Consider the following 23,125-nt stretch of genomic DNA (forward strand, 5'->3'; position numbering starts at 1 on the left):
TTAAAAAATTATGCATTTATTAAGAAAAAACATATATGCTGCCATAAGTATGCTAACACATCAACTGAGGAAAACATCATAATATAAGATTTAGTTGAAAACATGGCAACATATTTTAAAAACAAAAACAAAAAACAAAGCCTGTAAACAATCCGCACTTCTACATCATCTAGATGGGTTCGACAACACAATTAACGAGTGCTCTTAAAAATCAACATCCACCAGATAAGTAGAGGGAATGAGCCAGAGGGTTGGAGGGGTCACAGCAACGGGGGCGACAACGGTTCTCCAAAGCTCTCAGAGCACTTGAGGAAAAGCTCCTGGTACTCTGCAGTCATGCACAGTTCCTAACAAATATAATGAGTTAATTAAATAAGTGAAGTATGGGGCAGCTTTCAATGTGTGCATTATATTTTGTACATTTCCGACTCCAATCTACAGAGTGTACAGACCAACTTATTTTTGTCAGTCCGCTGTATTTATAGTTGTACATTCTTTGTGTGAGTGCAAACTACATGCTTTTCAGCGTATCCATGGAACGCATACAATCTCTATTAAACCTAGCCAGCCGAGGGTTAGATTTTCACCATCTTAACTTAGCATAGGTATTCAGGCACCACTATAAACAGCAGTACTACTCACTTACATATATTACACAGGGGTGATACTATTTATATTAAAGTAATATTTTCTATCTCTTTTTTTATAGTTCAGAAAGAACATTAACAGGTATAATTACACCACGTGTGGCAATGACTCATACTGTGGGACCACAACACAAAAACATCTTTTTAATTGAAATTAATTACAACTCCTAGTGGTGCAACAGTCCTAGGTTGATACATGATCTGTAAGGACCACCCCGCCCCACAGCTTGCGACGCAGGTGAATCGCATGGACTGCTGCAAAAAGTTGAACTGTGGCTGTGTTGGAGCTGTCAGGGAGCTGTGTGCTCTCTCTCTCTCTCTCTCTTCTCAAACTCCTACGAGCACACACACACACACACACACAGAGCGCTGATAGGCTGCAGGGAAATGCTGGTGGGCTCCAGCAGTGTTGCTATGAGTGTAGGGCTACAACGTGCATGTTAGTCTGCGGCGCAACGACCAGGTTTCGGAAATAATAAGAAATAACAGATGTACCACTGCAGTCACATCTGCGTATGGACTACTGGTGGTGGGCAAACTATCCCAAGTGGTCCGCGTTGTTTGCCATATTGAACCAACTTGTAAATCCAAACATTTCTGCAACACTGCTGTAAGGAATTAATCCTGCCGAATTGTATGAGTGATATCCTTTTTCCCAACCAAGATAAAGTTTTAACGGTTTGGCGCCAGGTGAGGTGTGAAACACCAACGATCATAGAATGGGTTTTGGGGGTAAGCCATTGAAAACCATCCCAGCCAAAGGTGTGAGGTTAACTGAATTATCATATACATAGGACAAAATGCTATCTGGGTAGAAGCCAGATTAATTTGCATTGAGACCAGCATATAATGACTTGAGTTGGTAACTTTTAGTTAGTTCATTGAGACAGGACAAAGTAGTTCACCCAGACAGGACGAAGGAGAGAGAACTCCAGAGAATATGCCGAGGGCAGGTATAGGTTGAACCTTTGTGAACTTTTGTGAACCTTTCTACCATTTTACACTGGAATAAACCACTTTGCTGTATCAATCCGAAGAAGAGAAAACCTTTCCTATTTTTTTCTTACACTGCCTATGCAAGCTATGCCAGTTTAAATATCCTCTGACACAATAAGCAAGGTGGTTCAGTGAGTAGGCCTATTGTGTAATATACTGTTGAAGTGGTCTACTAGTAAATGGCAAACCCACCTCTGTGAACTCCAGCTCTGTGGACATGTGGCCCTTGACAAAACCCATGATGTCCTTGTAGATCTCCCTCAGCCTCTCGAAATCTCCTCCAGATGACTGCAGCGGCTCAGGGCTGTGGACACACATGCACAGCTCTAACTATGTGCAGCACACAGAGCACCACATCATTCTACTACTCTCAGCATACAGTAGAGTACACACTCAACGCATCAACGTCATGCAGCAAAGGGATTAATTAACCAGGTAAACCAGGTTTTTATTTATTTATTTTATAATTCCGCCTAGGATTTTAATTTTGACTCTCTCTCTCCTCTGCCTGCAATGCAATGCATGACTACTGCTACTGTTAGTACAAACACTGAATACATTTTTGGAAAGGAAAGAACGGGTATACATTTGCAATTTTTCTGCAGAGCTGCAGAGAGAGCGAACTGCAGAGTGTGTGTGTGTGTGTGCAAGTTTCTCGGTGAATCCTCTTAAAAAGACAGGTGGCTTCAATTCCCATTTTGTTCAGATCCACGCCTGTGCCAGCAGAGGGGACAAGAGGGATTATGGGTAGTGGGTAGCGCGGGGGTGGCATAGGCGTCGGGGAGGAGGACTAGAGCCATGAATCCCTTGCCTGCACACGTCCTGCTGATTAGCCGTTAGCTTCAGGCACTGTGAGTGCTGAGCAGGGTATCGATCGCAAGGGCCCTGTGCTGAGCACTAGCTGTGTGTGTGTGTGTGTGTGTGTGTGTTTGTGTGTGTGAGTGTGTGTTTGTGTGTGTGTTTGTGTGTGTGTGTTTGTGTGTTTGTGTGCGTGTGTGTGTGTGTGTTTGTGTGTGTGTAAGGAGGACATGAGATGCAAGGCAGGCCAAGTAGCAAGCTCCCTGGCCGTTTGTTTGGACGGCCAATTAAAATGAGATCCTTGACAAATTAGGGGAGATTCATCTCCTAATGACGCCCCCTTTCGCCCTCTCTCCCAATGCCCCTCTTCACTTCAGTTCCACACCACTGTGAATTAGTGATGGGCTTCAGGGATCTTCAGCCTGCTATTTAACTAAGGAGGAGGCCAATTAAAGTGGCTCTTTTTTATAAAAAAAAAGAAGAAAAAAGCTGTTCTTTTGCTTCTCTTGGCCGAGAGAGAGAGAGAGACACACACACACTCACAAAGACAGAGAGAGAGAGGTTGGTGAAGTTAGTTGTGTCCTGAATTTACCTTTAAAAAAAAAAAAAAAGAGTATTCCAATGACTGCCTAACGTACGCTAGAATTTCTTTACACCTCCATGGAATTGCAGTGTGGGCCTACGTGTAATTGGAGAGGACTTTGTGACGTAGCATGAATAATTCATTGACCTGGCCTGAGCGACCCCGGTCCTTGAAAGGTCCAGCGTGACGTGCGATTGACTACGTACAGTATTAAAACCCTAGCATGGCAGGAAGTAGCTTTTTAATATGGGCCACTGGAGTGCTGCCGCTTACGGCCTCTGCTTCCCTTAGTGCTTTCAATTACAATGACTAATGGAGCTTTTAGGAGGTTACAAGCATTTGAATAATGCAATTACCAACATTTTAAATGGTAGGACATCGCTTGGCTTTTTTCAAACCACGTTTGCATAGATTGAGTCCAGGAAAGAGAGTTATTGTACAGTATGTGATTATTAGCTAATTTTGTGCTAACAATCGGAAACAGCAGACCTAAATGTAATTAATTTGTGTGGTTTGTTTTTATTTCATTCACTGAGTGTATGAAAAAAATAACTATTAATGGACTTTTTGTGTAACTATATTAATATTCACTATGGGAAATACATTTTGGACAGCTGTTTAGCTTGATTTTTTTTGCTCAAGGAAACAATTAGATTTTTCATCTAGCACAAAAGTTAATGTACTCAATGCATTGGATTGAGTATTGAGTTGGAATGCATTTGGAATTACATGCATTTTTATGAAAGTACACATTAATGTTATATCAACTTTCCTAATGCATGTGCGGGTGTGTTTGTGTAAAGAAGGAATCCAGGAAGGATTGTGCAAACAATTGCAGGCTACTGTATGATGGCTTACATGCATATGGTTATTTCTGTATGTGGTAGTGTGTGTGTAAGGTCTATACCTACAGGTGAGCATAGGAATGTGTGTGTGCATATGTGTTGCTGTAACTATAGGAGTTTGTGAATGTGTAACGATTGTCTGATTATGTAAGCCCCTCATGACTCACAAGTTCACTAGAGTAAGAACACAGGGTGGGTCCATGCATGTGTAAGTGTATTTATACATGTGTAAGTATATGTCCTTGTGTGTGTGTACATGTGAGTGTGTGAGTGTGATTGTGTGTGTGTGTGTGTGTGTGTGTGTGTGTGTGTGTGCGTGTGCGTGTGTGTGTGCATGTGTGTGTGTGTGTGTGCATGGCATGCTGTGGTCCTAAAGGAGCCAAGCATCTGACGGTGATTGATTGCTTCAATCGGGCCACTGCAGACAGTCTCCATTAGAGCTCTACGTGAGGAGACACTCTGTGCCTACGGGACAGCGCCTCCACCCACTCTGCCTCGCTCTCCCCCACCCCAACACCACCGCCACAAACACCACCTCCAACACCACCCCATCCCCAAAGGTGTGCTTCAGCAAACATCCCTCATGCAAGACACTGAATAGCACACACACACATACGCACACTCATATATAAACACACAAAAACACACTCACATAAACACACATATACACACACACACACACACACACACACATCCTCCCTCACTGATGAACACACACTCTCTCTCTCTCTCTCTCTCCCCCCCTCTCTCTCACACACACACTCTCTCTCTCATACACACACGCACACACAAACACACTCAGAGATGGATCATTTTCAGTAACTGATGTCCAAAATGACACTCCTGGGTCCGTCCTCCTGGGTCCATTTTGGGGGCGTGCTTGAGTGAGAGCCTCTCTACTGTTTTGCATGAGGCATGAGCCCCCACTGCCCTGAGCGCCCCCCACCTCGACGCTACACGGCGCGGGCAAGCTGTTTCGTACGGTGACGGGTGCAGAGCGAGGTTAAGGTCGAGCGAGGCAGAGCTGTCCGCACATGTCTATTGTGAAGATGAGCATTTCAAATATACAAACTTCGCAGCTTCGCACTCACACATACACACACACACACACACACACACACACACACACATACACACACCTCTGTATGATGACACAGTGTGTGTTTTTATGCCACTACAAACTCAGAGTTTGCACATTTGCAATTCAGCTGAAGGTGAGTGGGCAGCCTTAGTGTTTTAAACTGCCGTGACACCCACATATTCTTCTTCTTTTTCTTCTTTTCATAAAACACCCTTCCAATGTTGTAAAAGGATCACACTTCACTCTCACACTTGCAAACTAGTGGCTCAAAAATAACTTGCTGCTGTCACAGCTCATAAATTATGGATAGTGTCTGCGCATTCTTGCAGAAATCTATTCTGTCCGTCCCTCCCTGTCAATAGCAATAGCAAGCAGCCCTGTGAGATTACTATTACTTTCAGTGTGATTCGTCTCTGGGTGGCGGACGGAGAGAGAGGGGGCGAGAGGTGTGTGTGTGTGTGTGTGTGTGTGTTGCAGAGGGACAGCAGCAAACACCTGTATATGTGGGGGAGAGAGAGAGAGGGCAGGAGAGGGAGGGGAGACCACATCAGAGAGTGTGTGTGCGAGAGAGAGACAGAGATAGAGGGAGTGAAAGAGAGAGAGAAAGAGCGAGAGAGAGGGACTGAGGCACAAAAGAGAGGGAGTAAGACAGAGACAGAGAGAGAGGAAGAGAGAGAGAGAGAGAGAGTGAGGGAGACAGAGAGAGTGAGACATAAGAGAGAAGCTGTGCTGGTTGCGATGCTGCTGTGACAGAGAAATCACAACTACTAAGGGTGAGGTAGAGAGAGGAAGGCTGTTCCATCTTAATCTCTGTCTGTCTATCCATCTATCTATCTATCTACCTATCCATCTATCTATCTATCTATCTATCTATCTATCTATCTATCTATCTACCTATCTATCTATCTACCTATCTATCTATCTTCTCATGGACTGAGTGAGTGCACAAAGGGATGGAGACAGAAGAGAGGGGAAAGAAGGCTGGCTCAGGACCACAGAAACAAACATGCAGAGCAGCACACATGTTCTCGTCACGTGGGGTGAGGAAGAGAGACTGGAGCGTGAGAGAGTGTGAGCACCTGAGAGAGAGAGAGAGTGTGAGGACCTGAGAGAGAGAGAGAGTGTGAGGACCTGAGAGAGAGAGAGTGAGGACCTGAGAGAGAGAGAGTGAGGACCTGAGAGAGAGAGAGAGTGAGCACCTGAGAGAGAGAGAGTGAGGACCTGAGAGAGAGAGAGAGAGAGTGTGAGGACCTGAGAGAGAGAGAGTGTGAGGACCTGAGAGAGAGAGAGAGAGAGTGTGAGGACCTGAGAGAGAGAGAGTGTGAGGACCTGAGAGAGAGAGAGAGAGAGAGAGAGTGTGAGGACCTGAGAGAGAGAGAGTGTGAGGACCTGAGAGAGAGAGAGAGAGAGTGTGAGGACCTGAGAGAGAGAGAGTGTGAGGACCTGAGAGAGAGAGAGAGTGTGAGGACCTGAGAGAGAGAGAGAGTGTGAGGACCTGAGAGAGAGAGAGAGTGTGAGGACCTGAGAGAGAGAGAGAGTGAGCACCTGAGAGAGAGAGAGAGTGTGAGGACCTGAGAGAGAGAGAGAGTGTGAGGACCTGAGAGAGAGAGAGAGTGAGCACCTGAGAGAGAGAGAGAGTGAGCACCTGAGAGAGAGAGAGCGTGAGGACCTGAGAGAGAGAGAGAGTGTGAGCACCTGAGAGAGAGAGAGTGTGTGAGGACCTGAGAGAGAGAGAGAGAGAGAGAGAGAGAGGAGCGAAGGTGTGAGTTCTGTGGAGAGAGGAGGTGTGAGACAAAGCTGGTGAGAAGAAAGAGAGAGACGCAGACTCGGGAGTTAGGGCGGCTTCAGATGATGGCCATGACTGTCTCTGTCTCTACCAATTCATTTCTGATGGAGATGTTAGGAATGGATGGGGGCATCACTCTCGGCGAGGCAGACATTGACGCTGACTGACAGTCAGGCGCGTGAAGTCGTCACCCGCGTTCATGTCTCAAGCACTGGCTTTGCCGCCTTGGGGTTCAACCGAGGACTCTGAACTTTTTTTTTTGGTCCCCATGCAAACTTCTGCCCAGTCCGACGGTAAAGACTAGAGAAAAACGACGAACTTACATGACAGTGAATTGATCCACATCTTTTTTTTTTTTTTTTTACATTTTCAATAGCATATACAACTCTCCTGTGTACACATTGACAAGGGAAACCATACACCAGCTGCTGCCAGCAGAAAAGGCTGTCTGCGGACAGGCTGCTGCTTTTGGACCACTGTTTTGAAGGCCCACTCAAACAATAACAGAAGCAACTGTCTAGACTTTTCAGTGGCAGTCTCACAAAGCATTCATTCTTCTGTGGAGTTACATCATAATTGGGGTGACTGAGTTCTTGCTCTCGCTTCATCAAACAGAATTCCTCTCCTGGACCGACTGTTGAGTTTCAAATAGTCTTAGTCAAATAGTGAATGTTATGAACTTTGCGTTCAGTTTAAATTTAATTTCATTTTTGGACCTACCATAAAAAAACCAACATAGACTTCTAGAAAGAAAGTCATATTTATTTAATAAAAGTGAGTTAATTCCAGAATGTCTACACACATTACTATTCCAGACCTAACCAATTCACACCTTTCAGTCAACCTTACAGACTTCAGACTTTTCTGAGACCTGTCACAGAGCAGTCTAAGAGTGTTAGCAGGAGAGTGGAGCAGAGGAGTGATATGATAGTGGGCGAGATGTCAAACTGGGAAAGAGGGTGTGTGAAGCTGATGGAGACAGAAGGTTACCTGGCCTGGGAGCTGGAGTCCATGTCCTTCCTGACCACATCATAGGCATCCTGGAGCAGGTCCTGATAAACCACACAAACAAAACACACTCAGCAACCCAAAACGCACATGAGACAAAAACTCTACTCTGCTATCAACATACATAGCACTCCAGGGGATTGTTTTTTACAGAAAACCTCAATTACAAAATGCTACATTTAATCTTGCATGTTTCATTCCTGGACATGTCTTTGACATAGAACTAGTTACAGTTATCTTTTCATTATTCCCCGTTCCTAATTCCAGATCCACCAAGACCGTACTTAATCCTTTATTAAGATGCCAAGAGAAAGAGACCTGTTGCTTTGTATTCTATGAAGAGGCAGGAGCCAATAACATTAAGGGCTTTCTCTTCCCCCATTTTTCTCATGCACCTAGACTGTGCAGTGCTTTACATGAGAACAATGCCTTTGTCCAGTACTTTCAAACGAGCATACACTGCGCTGTCCTCCAGGGCTTACATAGTGAGCTATTTTGGGCCTTATTCAGACACGTATTTTCTGGGCCTCTGAAGATTGGCTAGACATGTTCCTGGCACCCAATTTCAGTCCATAAATGCCCCTAAAAACCCCTAAAAAAACTGGCATTGCCTCCACTCTCACAAAAAAAAAACAATGGTGGTGACGACATGACAACAACAACAATAACACCAAAAAAATAAATAAATAACTCAAGCAATCCAAGCGTCCTACTTGTGCACAGGTGGTGGAAAAGAGATTTCCTGGTGGACGGCTTATTCCCAGGTCTCCTCTCTCCATCCCTCTCTTGCTCCCTCTCTCTCTCTCTCTCTCTTTCTCTCTATTTTTCTCTCTCTCTCTCTCTCTCTCTCTCTCCCTCTCTCTCACACGCGCAGCAGCATGGCAGATTAAGTGATGGCATCTGTCCGGAGAGCGTCCTGCTGCTGGCACGTCCAGTGGTGGCTGGCGAAGGGCGCTGTGCGGGCGCGTGGCTCTTTGCTCTCTGCCGCGGCCTGATAAGGCATCTCGCCTCTGGCCAGAGATAAACAGCCCCGCGCTGTCTCTGGCTGGACAGGGAGTGGGAGAGAGGAGGAGGAGGAGAAGAAGGAGGAGGAGGACGAGGTCGGGTGGGGTGTGTGTGTGTGTGTGTGTGTGTGTGTGTGTGTGTGTGTGTGCAGGAGACATGGACACTGCTGCCTCTGGCTGTGGTGAGGGAGCCCTTTGCACACACCCTGACACACACACACACACAAAAACATGGCCCTGTTCTCATACTCATACACACACATAGAAAAACACACAGACACACACACACACACACACACACAGACACACACCCATGCCCAGTGTTTTCATGCAAACACACACATACAAACAAGCATATGTTCTTACATGCACATCGATGCTCACGCACACTTGCATGTACATACTTACTCACACACACACACACACACACACACACACACACACACACACACACACACACACACACACATCCTTATGAGAGCAGGTGTGACACACTCACAAGGCTAGCTAGCACAGTCTCACGCTCACCTCCTGCAGCAGGGAGGACGGCGATGCCTCCTCCTGGCTGGGGAACTGGGATGACTCCTGGGAGCAGTCCTCCTCGGCGTGGGCCTCCTTCAGGAAGCAGCAGCCCATCCAGGCGTACGGGCTGGCTCCCAGGGTGCACTGCTGGAAGGCGGCGCGGCGCTCCGGCGGCAGGTTGCTCCACAGGCCCGAGATGGCCTCCGACACCACGGCCAGACCCGTCTGCTCCGGGGCCAGCACCCCGCTGCGCACCAGCAGCTCTAGCGTCTGCCGGTAGAAGTACAAGTACCTGCACCCAAACACAGACACACCAATCAGCATAGCAGATGTGCAAGTACCTGCACCCAAACACAGACACACCAATCAGCATAGCAGATGTGCAAGTACCTGCACCCAAACACACCAATCAGCATAGCAGATGCGCAAGTACCTGCACCCAAACAGAGACACACCAATCAGCATAGCAGATGTGCAAGTACCTGCACCCAAACAGACACACCAATCAGCATAGCAGATGTGCAAGTACCTGCACCCAAACACAGACACACCAATCAGCATAGCAGATGTGCAAGTACTGTACCTGCACCCAAACACACCAATCAGCATAGCAGATGTGCAAGTACCTGCACCCAAACACACCAATCAGCATAGCAGATGTGCAAGTCCCTGCACCCAAACACAGACACACCAATCAGCATAGCAGATGTGCAAGTACCTGCACCCAAACACAGACACACCAATCAGCATAGCAGATGTACAAGTACCTGCACCCAAACAGACACACCAATCAGCATAGCAGATGTGCAAGTACCTGCACCCAAACAGAGACACACCAATCAGCATAGCAGATGTGCAAGTACCTGCACCCAAACAGACACACCAATCAGCATAGCAGATGTGCAAGTACCTGCACCCAAACACAGACACACCAATCAGCATAGCAGATGTGCAAGTACCTGCACCCAAACACAGACACACCAATCAGCATACATGTAACAGATGTACAAGTACCTGCACCCAAACACAGACACACCAATCAGCATACATGTAACAGAAGTACAAGTACCTGCACCCAAACACAGACACACCAATCAGCATAGCAGATGTACAAGTACCTGCTCCAAACACCGCCACACAAAGCAACACAACAGCAGAAGTACAAGTACCTGCCACAAATATATATACAAGCACATATATGTCTGCTATAGACATTTTAACTGGAAATGCACCCCTGAAATCAATTTGAAATGTACAGTACCTTCAAGAATTAATTCAACACGAGAACTCGATTCATATAGATATTTCGACACACTCCCTGGCAGTAAAATCATATACATTTCAGCTGGATGTGCACCAGCAGCTTCAGTAGAAATCACAGCTCCTACCCAGCACCTAAGGACGACCAGACATCAAGAGGAGAAGCTACTAAAAATGTACACACATCTAAACATGAATGTAACGTAGAAGCTTGATTCATTAATATATATGTGGCTACATATGGCTGAAAGTGTAGGGGTACAAGTAACGGCAATATCTTCAGGTCAGGAAAAACACAAGACAAGAAATGTACAATACACTCAACAGACATCATTAATTTAACATAAGGATTAGATTTATACATTTATTCAGACATACATTTTGTCTGCCCATACATTTTAGATGGTTGAAGCCAGGGAAGCGCAAAAAGTAAGTCAGTACCTCCAGGTCAAAACAAAACTGTACAGCTGTTGAATAATTTGAGAATCAGGAATCACTGAATATATTTGATATCACACGGAGCAGGTCTATGTGGGCGCGGGGCTCACAAGCTTATAGGCGCAGAAACCGGATGCATGCAGGCGGAAGAGTGTCCCTCGGGGAGAACGACCAATTTCCAGATGACTTTCGACAGCTCTCGATAAGACTGGGGAAGTGGCAGCGAGAGAAGAAGTTGGAAGTGCACGGGGCCATTTTGAGGCGAGGCAGTCTTTTGGCAGAGCGCTGCCGACCAAACTTCCCCCCCCGCAATTCTTCTGCCAAGGTGAGCGTTGGGAAGATGGTGCAGCGTTTGTGTGCCAAGGCGGTGATTAATACAATGCAACACCGTGTGACGTTTTGAGGTAGACTTTAATTCCCCCCTGTGAGGTCCCGATGTGGGGGGGGGGGGGGGGGGGGGCTACGAAGCGGGCGAGTGTTTCGTTGGCATCGCCCGACGCACATCTGTACTCGGCCGTCTTTTAATAAGAGCAATCAAGAGCGAGTGGTTCGGAGGAGTGACTAAATCATTCTCTCCTGCACTCTGAAGAACATTTGGGCAGATGGGGAAGAGACGCAGATACCCTCCATTGGCCAAGCGCTGCCAGGTGTGCCAAGAGCTTGGGAGCGGCTGGCTCGGAAAACAAAGAGCCCTTGAGCAGCCTCTCAGGGCTAACGGCTGTGCTCTCGGCGGACAACAACGATAACTCAGGTAAGAGTGGCCCGAACAGGAAAAAAAAGACAGAATTTGCTCCTTTCTGAGCAGAAATCGCTCCTTTCTGAGCCACTTCTGAGGACACCAGGGGCAACAGGTGTTTGGCGCGCTGCACAAATGGGGCTGTTACCACGCTGTGTGAGACGACAACAGATCTGGACTGTGAGAAATAATACGTCAGCGCCGACATCTCACTTCACAGCCAAAATCCCTGATTATAACGCCCATCTGATATGCAATGTGATCTGAATGATATATCAGCTTCATATTTCCCTACTCCTGTCATAACACCTGGGAAATATTTTAGCTTGAGCACAAAGCTTGAGCACAATTACTATAATTAACCATCTTAGCATTAACGACAATAAAAGACATACTCCATTATCTCAACGCCACAATGACAGAGGACACACGTGGAAGTACTAAGGTGTCAATAAAAGGGTATAAAACACTACACTGATCCTCCACAATCACCTGTATGGGATGCTGGGGAGGGGACAGCCTTCTCACATGAACCCGCAACCTAACTAAGGGACAATGGACAGCACGATGGTCTGTTAACAGGAAATAATGAGTCGAGGTTGTAATACGGCCCGACGCACAGCGAAGCGAAACCTCGTAGGTGCATTATTTTCTGTTAACAGACCACTGTGGAGTCCATTATCCCGCTTATTCCACTGTTGCCACGTGCGTTTTGTTAATTTCCTGTTATAATTTAAACGTTTTAATCGCTAAAACTGTCTTGTTTGTAGAACTACTTTTATCTGACACATACGTGACAGTTCCTTTAAACTTCACAACGAGCTCGAATTAATATACAAGTGTGATACGGCCAAAACAATGGATCTACTTCATAGATGTCCAAATAACATATGTTAATGCACGTTCTAAACTAGATGTACCGCAGAGCGGTACAAAATATGGCCGCCCAGTCCAGCACATTTTTTCCACAAAAAGAAATCACGCTGAAAGGCCTATATGATTCTAACTGTCTCACTAAATTGCATTATCCACACTTAATTCTCACTGGTATCTGCTAGACCAGCGGTCCCCAACCACCGGGCCGGGCCGCAGGACATTCCTAACCGGGCCGTAGCCTACGACATGAGTTTAAAAAAAATGCATGCAAACTAAACTCAATTTAATTCGCAATAATGTCACGTTTTTACATGACATAGGCCTATATGCAGTTGTTTGATTGCACGCATGTTTGCATTTTGCAAGGTCTATTTACTTACGTCTGTCTGTCTGTCCCGCCTTCAACACTTTACATATTGCCTTCAGCGCTGCGCAGCCTCAGGTCAGCTCACTTCACTTGATCAGTTCTTGGCGAACGGTAGTGTCACACGAAGTTCTTACAGAAAAAGTCACCGTTAGCTGCACATTTTAGTGATGAGGACTGGGTGTCAAAACTCGCTTGTGTGACATATTCGGGTTGTTTAATGACCTCAACCTGTCACTCCAGGGGAGAATGACGACTTTAAACTGGCAGATAATGTTGTTGCATTTAAAGCCAAGCTTGATTTGTGGGGACGATGAGTGGACCGGGGTGTATTTGATATGTTCCAAACATAGTGGGGGTTTTGGGAGAGGCTGAGGCAGGGCCCTTTCTCTCGCAGCTGGTGCGCGATCACCTTGTTGCGCTTTCAAATGAGTTTGAGCGTTACTTCCCATCCTCCAAAGATCCACGGCAAACCAATGAGTGGGTCCGCAACCCATTTGTCAATATCCCGAATAGTCCTTACTTGTCAGCGCAGGAGGAAGAGCAATTGATCGAAATTGCAAATGACGGTGGTCTTAAGAGTGTGTATGAGGAAACCTCTCTGGCGGGTTTTTGGATCAAAACCAAAGCAGAATATCCCGAGATTGGCGTAAAAGCGCTGAAAACGTTGCTGCATTTCCCACCACGTAGGCCTATCTATGCGAGGCCGAGTTGTTAAATATTCATAGTTCATATTGTTCAATTTTCACTTCTTAAAGTTCACGTTTTTCACATGTTTAAGAGTTTGTTACCTTCACTGTTCATACATAACTGGAGCTAGTTCTTTTCAAGTAATGCATGCACAACACATATGGAACATTGAACCACCCCCCCCCCCCCCCGCCGGTCCGTGAAAAAAAAAATTGGAATCAAATCGGTCCATGGTACATAAAAGGTTGGGGACCCCTGTGCTAGACAACAAGTACCAAAACATGATTAGTTCATAGATTTCACATGTAAAATTAATTTTATACAACCCCACCCCCATCTTGCCTGTTCATAATTCTGAGAAATTCTTGAATTGTGTGCATGTGTGCGTGTACACGTTTATGTGTGTGGGTGTGTGTGTGTGTGTGTGTGTGTGTGCGTGCTTGTGTGTTTGCCTGCGTATGTGTGTTTGTGCATGTGCATGCATCCGTACTAGGGGTGTCACGATTCTCCAAATCCTCGATTCGATGTAATTTTCGATTTTTAAGTCACGATTCGATTCGATTTTCGATCTTTTTTAAATATTACTATTAATGCATTCCTTATATGTTATTTACTCTTTTTGGCCTTTTCCTTTTCTTTTTCGGGGGGCTTTTATTTTGAAACCGCTTTGAAACTGTTCCAACCGCGAGGTTGTAATGTAAACAGAACTAACTTTAGGCTAAAACAGAGACGTGAACATAGTAAAATGAAACTACACAGAATGTTAATTTGATTGTTTCAGCACACTCCGAAGAGACCCAAGGTTAGTGTTCATGGAATATGTACTTATAAATGTGCATTTTAAGCCTTAAAGTAACTTTGGACTGTAATTAGACCATCTTTTCACTTGCGAAGTTGAGTAGGCTAAGTTAGTTTTAATTGACGTGAATGAACAAATACTTCCACACCGGTGATTTCAAAGTAGCAAGAGGGGCTTTGATTTCGGTAGGTTGATGTGTAGGCCTATATTTTAACTGGCTGCAGCCTAAAATTAGAGGAGTGTTGACGCTGCAGTTCAGCACGTGCATGTGTGTTTGTGCGTCTTGGAAATCGTGACACCCTTAATGCGTACATATGTCTACTGTGTGAGTATGTGTCATACGTATGATTACTGTGAATGTATGTGTGTGCGCGTGTATCTGTTTATGCACATGTGTGCACATGGAATGGGTTAACATGACCCCTGGAGGCAAACATACAAAAAAAAATGGTCCTCCTAAACCCTACGGTTCTCCAGATATTCACAGAAAACTGTGTCTGCCCTACCCTCCTTTCGGGGGTCCAGTCCAGCGGGGGGGCTACAGATCAAAACGAAAAACGATGGTTCCATGCTATCCATGTGGGGTTACATGCCCACCAAGTTTCGTGTACCCCGGTCTTTCAGTGTCCCGGGAATCCTTGACGGAAATTTGGACATAAATAAATAATAATAAAAAAAATATATGACTAAACCTATATGACCGCCGCTTCGCTGCGAGGCGGTCATAATTACGTAGGACAATGGGAAATTTAACCAAGCAGTGGAATAATAACAAGAGGCTAAATGCAACACTGATCTCCAGAAATCAATGGGATGCAGCTCCTTGAGATGAACCCACCCTTCAAACTCCTGGATGTTGGAGGCGGAAAGGCTCGAGGACTGGGAGAAGGGCGTCTCATCCGTGGGGTCGTCAGGGGAGATCTCACTGCTGCTTTCCTCCAGGGCCTCCTCCTCCTCCTCCTCCTCCTCCTCCACGTTGGGCAACACTGAGCACCGGTACCGGCCTCGCCTACTGGAGGGCTCCAGGCTGAGAGAGGGACAGGGAGGAGAGAGATGGAGAGATGGAAGTAGGAGATAGGGGAAGGGGAAAAGGGAGGGATAGAGAGAGAGAGATAGGTCAGGAGATGGGGGAATGGTGGAAAAGAAACAGACAAATGGGTGAAAGAGTGGAGAATGGAGGAACAAGAAAGAAAATAAAACAGAAGGAAAGAAGGGAAGAAAGGGCAAGACGCGGAGGAAAATAAATATTAAACACAAGCATTCATGCAAGAATAAACGTGTTAAGAATACATCATGGAAGATAAGACTATGACTTTATTTCCTACGATATGGCATCACTTATGCGTCTTCACTGAAACCCAGGAAATCCTCGGCTTCATGAGGACACAGACTACCATACAGAAGCAGACAAACCCATCACAGTGATGGTACCTTCAAAGTGCAAACATTATTCAGGAGGGGGCTACAAGTCTACCATGAAGATATGCTGCCATCTGGTGGTGCAGCACTGTTATTACAAAGTGCTTACACGCAATTGGAGCAGAGCCTTCGGAAATGCTCTTGCACTTCCTCCAAAGAGTTGGGCCCTTCCTCTCTCTCCAGGTAAGACCCTTGTAATACATATAAATAACCAAAAACGTTAGTGCTGTATATTTCAGGGTCTGTTCAAAAATAACAATTTAAAATACCCTTGAACACATTGATATACCATTTATATACTACACATACCAGTCAAAAGTTTAGAAAAACTTTGAAATTTCCATTCCACTCCATTATAGACAGAATACCAGCTGAGATCATTTGCATTGTATTTTTAATCAGGGCAGCAGTTTTCAGATTACATTATGTGCTTATATAATTGTAAAAGGGTTCTCGACTGTTGTAGAAAGAAATGGCTGATCTTTAATGCAATATCTACATTGTCCATTATCAGCACCCATTCCTCCAATGTTGCAAAGGCACATTCAGTTTACTAATCTGATATAATTTTAAACGCCTGAGAAAACATTGGAGAACTCTTTTGCAATTATGTAAACACATAATGTCATCTGAAAACTGCTGCCCCGAGTAAAAAAACAATGCAAATCTCAGCTAGTATTCTGTCTATAATGGAGTGGAATGGAACTTTCTAAGTGTCTCCAAACTTTTCACTGGTAATGTACATATAATATATATATATATATATATATATATATATATATATATATATATATATATATATATATATATATATATATAAATATATATATATATATATATATATATAAACTACTATGCAATAATAATATGCAATATGCTACTATGCAATAATAATAATTATTCAGCTATTAGACTCCAGACAATGTTACCCTTGGGCAAATTACAATAACGTGGCTGCATGTGTAAATGTGAATTCAGCAGATTCACAAATTAACTGCACAAGATCAGGCAATATATCATTAGTGTGAATAAAGCAGATTCATGACTTATCTATGCAGGATAAGGTCAGCCACAAACTGAATCACTGAGCTACTCATTAGCGGACAGAAAAGTAGTGGGTATGATGTTGTGGGCGGATTTTGTAAATATGTTGCAAAATAATCAATGTGGCTGTATATCCAGTCCAGCATGGATACTAACGTTTCAATGAGAGCAAATAGCTGAGGCAAGTCTCCTTCTCTTTGAGGTATCCTTTGGCATGATCCAGAATCTTCCACTGAAAGACAGGAAATCACAGCTTTAAGAAGTAATCAAGAGACATAACACAGGTTTTACATAGATCTCACTAATGATAATATAATTTTATGCTATATCATAATGTAGCATGTTTAAACTCAAACATATTGTTTTTTCATCACACTGATGGAAATCTGAGATCCATTGCTCCTGAAGAATGACAGTAGTAAGAGACATCAAGTAATATTTTGTCATCAAGCAATACATCAAGCGATGCATATTTATTCATACATCAAGCAATGCATATTTTGTGCATTCTTTCATGACCTCAGCATTAAAGGTATGGAAAACGGCGGAAAAAACTACGGAGCCCGGGAGGTGTCCTTGCAAGAAATTGTTGTAGAGAATGTGTGCTCATTGTAGCAAATTGTGCTGTCATTTTTCTAAATTGTACTAGATTGTGTGCAGAATGTAGTATATTGTGTGCTCGTTTTACTACATAGCGCACTCGTTTTACTACATAGCGCACTCGTTTTACTACATAGCGCACTCGTTTTACTAAATTGCGATATCATTTTATTAGATTGTGGGCGCTCAATTTAGTAAATCGTGCACACATTTTACTATATCGTGCACACGTTTTACTTAATTGTGTGTAGCCTGGAAACATCCATATTGTAGGTGGGCGGGGACAAGTGCACACCATTTAGTCAATTGTGCACACTATGCACAATTTAGTAAAATTAACCAGTTAGTAAAACATGCACACAATGTAGTAAAAGGAGCACACATTTTCATTACACACCAAAAAATACCTTGCAATGACCCTCGTAGCTACAATAAGGCCCACCAATATAGGCCTAATTGATTTGTTAAACTTAGCTTTTGGTTTATTAGTAGACTATTCAAGGTGTGGGGATAGAGTCCAATTAATATCACCTTTATGTGATCTATATACAGTGGTGGACGAAGTACACAAATCCTGTACTTGAGTGAAAGTAGAGATACACATGGTCAAATGTTACTCCAGTAAAAGTAAAAGTCCTCTTTTTACATTTCCACTTGAGTGGAAGTACAAAAGTACTTGCCTTCAAATGTACTTAAATATCAAAAGTCCTGAATTGTATTATGACTAATACAGTTGCATTTACTATTGTTGAAATGATTCGGCACAGACATAGGAATTCATTGAGCCTTTCTCCTCCATTCAAGGACAAACTCAGCTAATAATTGTTGTATGTAGAAAGAACTAAAACAAACTAATGTGATATCTTAACTTAGATAATTTTCTTTTTTGAATGAATTACACTTTCGGACCAAATCAAAATGTTCCCTTTTGTGTTTGATAGTGTCAGATTGTCTATCATTTGCTCGATGGCGTCAAGAGGCTAGTTATGGTAACATCAATATTGAGAAAAGGGGTCAACAAGGTACAGTAAATAGTGGATATGACAATAACATAGGTTAGGCAACACCATTATTTAAAGCCTAATAGCGCTTAATAGAAAATATACATGTAAGTACACATGTATTTGGACAGTCTTTTTTCCAAAAGAAACTTCAGCTGTACTTCAGCTGTAACAAAATGTAGTGGAGTAAAAGTAAAAAGTTTAACAAAATTTAAATACTCAAGTAAAGTACAGATACATGAAAAAGTGACTTAAGTACAGTAATTGAGTAAATGTACTCAAGTAATGTCCACCACTGTCTATATACTCAAGTGTAAAAGAGTGTAAAACTGTGATGTTTATTTTAAAGCACAATACACTCCAATCCTCAGTAAAGTCAAAGACGGCAAAAAGAAACAACTGGTCCAGGGTCCTCAAGAAAACACTCTTTAGCGCTCTCCACTTCCGTTTATTGAAAGGTAAGAGTCGTAGGCCTACATACATGCTTAAAATGATGGGCATTGGATATTTAAAAATCCACGGTAGTTACCTTTGCAGGAGTTTTCTTGCTGCCTGGACAGACGACCGTTTTTAAAGAATCGAAGAGACTAGCTAAGGTGGCTCGATGACGTGCTTGGAGAGCCCGTCTTCGTTGTTTTTGATGTTCATCCACCTCGACCTTCTTTTCCAGACCATATGAAGTGAGCTCTGTATCTCTGATGTTCATTGTTTTTCTGCTCGTCATTGTTTCTACATTATTAGAAAGATAATGGTGTATAACCAGGAATTTAAGATGCACACCTGCCGTACAAATATCCAGCAAGCTAACTCAACTAATACTATGCAAGTCAACTCGGTATGCTAATTTTCAAGAGACATAGTTAGCATAATGAAAGGGGCAGATAGCATGTACCACAATCGTGGCAGTAACTTATCTTTTTTTTTAGCAAACACAAATTAAATGGTAAGGTTAACATATTTAGCTTTACATTACAGTCGTAAAGTCATCTAAGTTAATTGATCAACATTATTCTCAATAGACATAAACTTGCCTGCTAGCACGAGATAAAGCTGTAGATTAGGTAACGTTAGCCTACTGTTGTTTTGGCGCTAAACCAGTAGCTAATATTATTATGCACAATAAATATTTCAAAATACTTAACACAATAGTGACCAACATAAATACATATTCAAGGAACTGCTGCTCAAAACGTTATGCATTCCATCAGTATGAATACAAATTTAGTTACCATAACTTTATGAAAATAACCTGGTAATCCCAGACACAAGATATTTGGCACATTTCACAATGTCATGTGATATAAGGGTTCGCTCAACTCCGATTGGTTGGTTTATTGTCCATAACACGTCTCACCTTTTCAGTCCATGGTTTACACATTTGAGTGACTTGACCAGCAGGCTTCAAAACTACTATCACTCTCTGCAATCTTTGAATAATTGGTTGATTGATTGATTATTATTTCAGCTTCCTCAGCTTTTAGAAGGAAATAGATAAAATACCATAAATGATCTTAAAGCTGTTAGATAATGCAACAAATAAGCAGTTATATTCCATTTTAAACTTGAATACGAACATCGAGCTAACTCTTGGCCGACAGTGTGTCAGACCAGTTTATTAATACAATTTGTATTTATTTAAAAAGAAAGAAAAAGACACACAAGAGCCCGTCTACTTAGGCTATTAGATATTCTCTGGACAAATTCTGTTATTGCATGTACTGTGTCGCCCTCTGCTGGTTTGCCTCAGCTTTGAATCCTGCATGTCTTCAGTAGTCTGCATGCAATGTAGCCCAGTATTCATAAACACAAAATGTTATAATCATTTTATTTTTTTATAACTGTCATGAATCTCTGGAGCTATCAACAATTTAACAAACAGGATTGATATTTTCTCTTCTTTAAAAACACAATGTAACATTTAAAGGGATGATGTTTTACATGTAAAAACACTTCAGCAGACGTACAGTATAGATAGAGAGAACATCATAAAATGTGGCTTCAAAACCGATTTGGCAGCTTCATTTTGGGGGTGAGCATGAGGTGGACAGTCATTAAGGAAAGTAGGATGCATGGGAGGATAATGGAACAACACAAAAAACAGACTGGTTTGAGGAAGAGTCCAATAACCAGTTAACTGAGGTGGGATGGTTGGGACCTCTGCAATAATATGTGATATTGTGTGCATGTAATAATGTGGTTTAAAAAAACAACAGCTTCACTGTATGTCCTTTTGTAGGACCTAGATTAAGTGCTTTAAAAAAAAAAAAAAAAAAAAAATATATATATATATATATATATATATGTATATATATATTTTTTTTTTTGATGAACATTTTTGTTATTGTCAGTGTCTGTGGACATTGAAACAGCCTGTGTTCTGAATACTCAGCTTTGCTGTTCAGATACTTTCAGATCTGTTCAGATCTCAGGTTCATAACTCAACTTCAATAAAAACAAATGTATAGTCGTATGTTGTATGTGTTCACAGGCATCATGAAGCATACACTATGACTGAAGATATTGTGCTGTGGAGGTGAAACTCTTAGGCCTAAAGTAAGTGCTCTGATTTCATCTATGAGTGAGTCCATAGCAGACTGCCCTCACTGTAACATGGTATTTGTGTGGAATTCAGATTAAAATGAACATAAGTGCAATGAATAATAACATATTTATTACATTTTCCTTATGATGATTTGCCCTCTGCTGGAGAATGCACTTATAACTGGTTCCATGATTCTACCATTTCTGGCAGTGAGTCTAACCCTGAAAAATAAAACAAATCTAAGACTCTCTGAGAATCTGAATTTACACATAGACACATATGATACTGCACTCCCCTTCACACTTGTTAGTGAGTGACATGGGTTGTCAGTACTTTGTGCCAAATTAATTAGCAAATTCATGAAATGGCTAAACCCTGATAATTTGTAACTGAATACATTGTATGACATTGTGCTGAATTACATTTAGCATCTAGCTAAATCTACCCTGAATCTGTCAGCTTTATTCAACAGTACTTAACAGAATAGTATAGTATTGAACTGCAAATAAATAAATCGAATCCTGTTTAGGGTTTGGGGAAGGGGCACAGGGAGATTTAGTGACTTAAGCTAACATCATATCAACCAATGACAAAATACAGTACAAATAACAAGTTACCTCTAAATTGTTAATATAACATTATATGCGAGGTATTGAATGAGTTGATTGTTCAAGGATAATAAATTTTCAGGAATAACGCTGGATATATCCAGACAACACAGTACAAGGTAGCAGCTTAAAGGATACAGGTTCCACATAGTCACAAAATTGCAGTTAAAGAAGGTCTTGATTACCAACACAACCCACCCAGCAAACACATGCTCATATGTGTTCACACACCAAGTAATGTATTGATATGCAGAGGGGAGTACAAAAGAACTCGACGTTCAGCAAGAACAGGCCACAATTAGGTAGAGAATGGCTAGCTACGTCAGTAAAATCAATTCATCTGATGTAGGAAACCAAAACTTCACACAATAAACACACCAACACCTCCATCTTACTTTTGTTTTGACTGTAAGATCTTCGGAGTAAGCGAGGACACACACAGACGCAGGCGCTCGCACAAACACACACACACACACACACACACACACAGTCTTTTCAGCAGGTCATAATGGGTATCTTTGTGTGCTCCTTACCAAACAAAACCTGACGAGTACAGTTGCAGGCTATGGCTTTGGCCCTTAAATAGAGGGAGGCTCTTTTTTAAGTCTAAAAGTCCACTGTCTAAAAACCAAATGGCTGGCCTCCCTTGTGCTTAGGGACACATGCCCACTCCACCGGTAAAGAATATCATCTTATATATATGTATTTATATTTATATTTACTATATATTCATCTTTTTTTTTAGAAAAATAGAGATCAGGAGGACAGTATTTAAAAAAATAAACAGACTGAGCCGAAAAACTCATCCAGAAAAAGTCTACTTCCACATTACGGCTTCACACAGAAATATATCAACTGATATTGCACAGATAGGGATTTCTTCCAATATGAAGCAAATCACTAGCACATTGTATTAATATTCAACGTTTCTCAACACAGGGGGTTAAAAGAAACAGAACTTCACATAAGACATGCCCTTGTGTTTTAGTCCGTAGAGAGGGGCGAGCTTGAACCTCTGCCATCCACAAACATCTGTAGTTCGTCCATAGGGCAAGGTGGTGCATTTTTAGTTGTCTTTCTCCTCCACCTGTGGGATTTTGTAGGTGCAGGTCAGAACAGTGTAGCACTGCTGGGGTTGATTGAAGGCACAGTATTTTTTTTTGTTTTTGTGTTTGTTTTGTTTGTTTGTTTGTTTTTGTTTGTTGTTGTGGATTTCTTGAAAGGGTGGCGCTGGGATATGGCGCTCCTGACGTGGAAGAGAGATGTCCTCGTGGTCAGATGGCAGCGATTCTGCTCTGTTCCTCTGTTAACGGAGTCTGTGTGGGAGAGAGAGAGAGAGAGAGAGAGAGAGAGAGAGAGAGAGTCAAAGGTAAGAAGAAAGAGGGAGAGAGGTGGATATAGAGAAAATTATAAAAAAAAAAGTTTGCTCAGCAATCCCCGTATATAAGCCAAGTTATTCTAAAATAATTTAAATGACA

The 23,125-nt window shown here is 42.7% G+C and overlaps 1 protein-coding gene across 1 annotated transcript; it reads right to left on the reverse strand.

Annotated features, from left to right (window-relative positions):
* Positions 1–260: 260 nt before the first annotated feature.
* Positions 261–19,221, reverse strand: LOC143136601 (stimulated by retinoic acid gene 8 protein homolog). Its single transcript, XM_076297308.1, has 8 exons — positions 19,027–19,221; positions 17,053–17,128; positions 15,962–16,043; positions 15,272–15,460; positions 9,277–9,562; positions 7,727–7,788; positions 1,836–1,947; positions 261–347 (listed from the first exon to the last, which is right to left on the reverse strand). Exons 1-8 carry the CDS (start codon positions 19,219–19,221, stop codon positions 261–263), a joined length of 1,089 nt encoding a protein of 362 aa, XP_076153423.1.
* Between the last annotated feature and the right edge of the window lie 3,904 nt (positions 19,222–23,125).

The sequence above is a fragment of the Alosa pseudoharengus genome, unplaced genomic scaffold, assembly GCF_046254945.1.
Source record: "Alosa pseudoharengus isolate Yale_2024_CS ecotype anadromous, Long Island Sound unplaced genomic scaffold, YU_APseudo_1.1 YU_APseudo_1.1_scf_20, whole genome shotgun sequence".
NCBI classification, from domain to species: Eukaryota; Metazoa; Chordata; class Actinopteri; order Clupeiformes; family Clupeidae; genus Alosa; species Alosa pseudoharengus.

Bases quoted from the DNA above. Each gene is read 5' to 3' on its own strand.
- LOC143136601 (XM_076297308.1), bottom strand. From the start codon at position 19,221: ATGACGAGCAGAAAAACAATGAACATCAGAGATACAGAGCTCACTTCA. The intron at 9,563-15,271 runs GTGGGTTCATCT...GTTTGGGTGCAG, and splicing joins AACATCCAGGAGTTTGAAGG to GTACTTGTACTTCTACCGGC. The intron at 1,948-7,726 runs GTAACCTTCTGT...GTGTGTCCACAG, and splicing joins GACTCCAGCTCCCAGGCCAG to CCCTGAGCCGCTGCAGTCAT.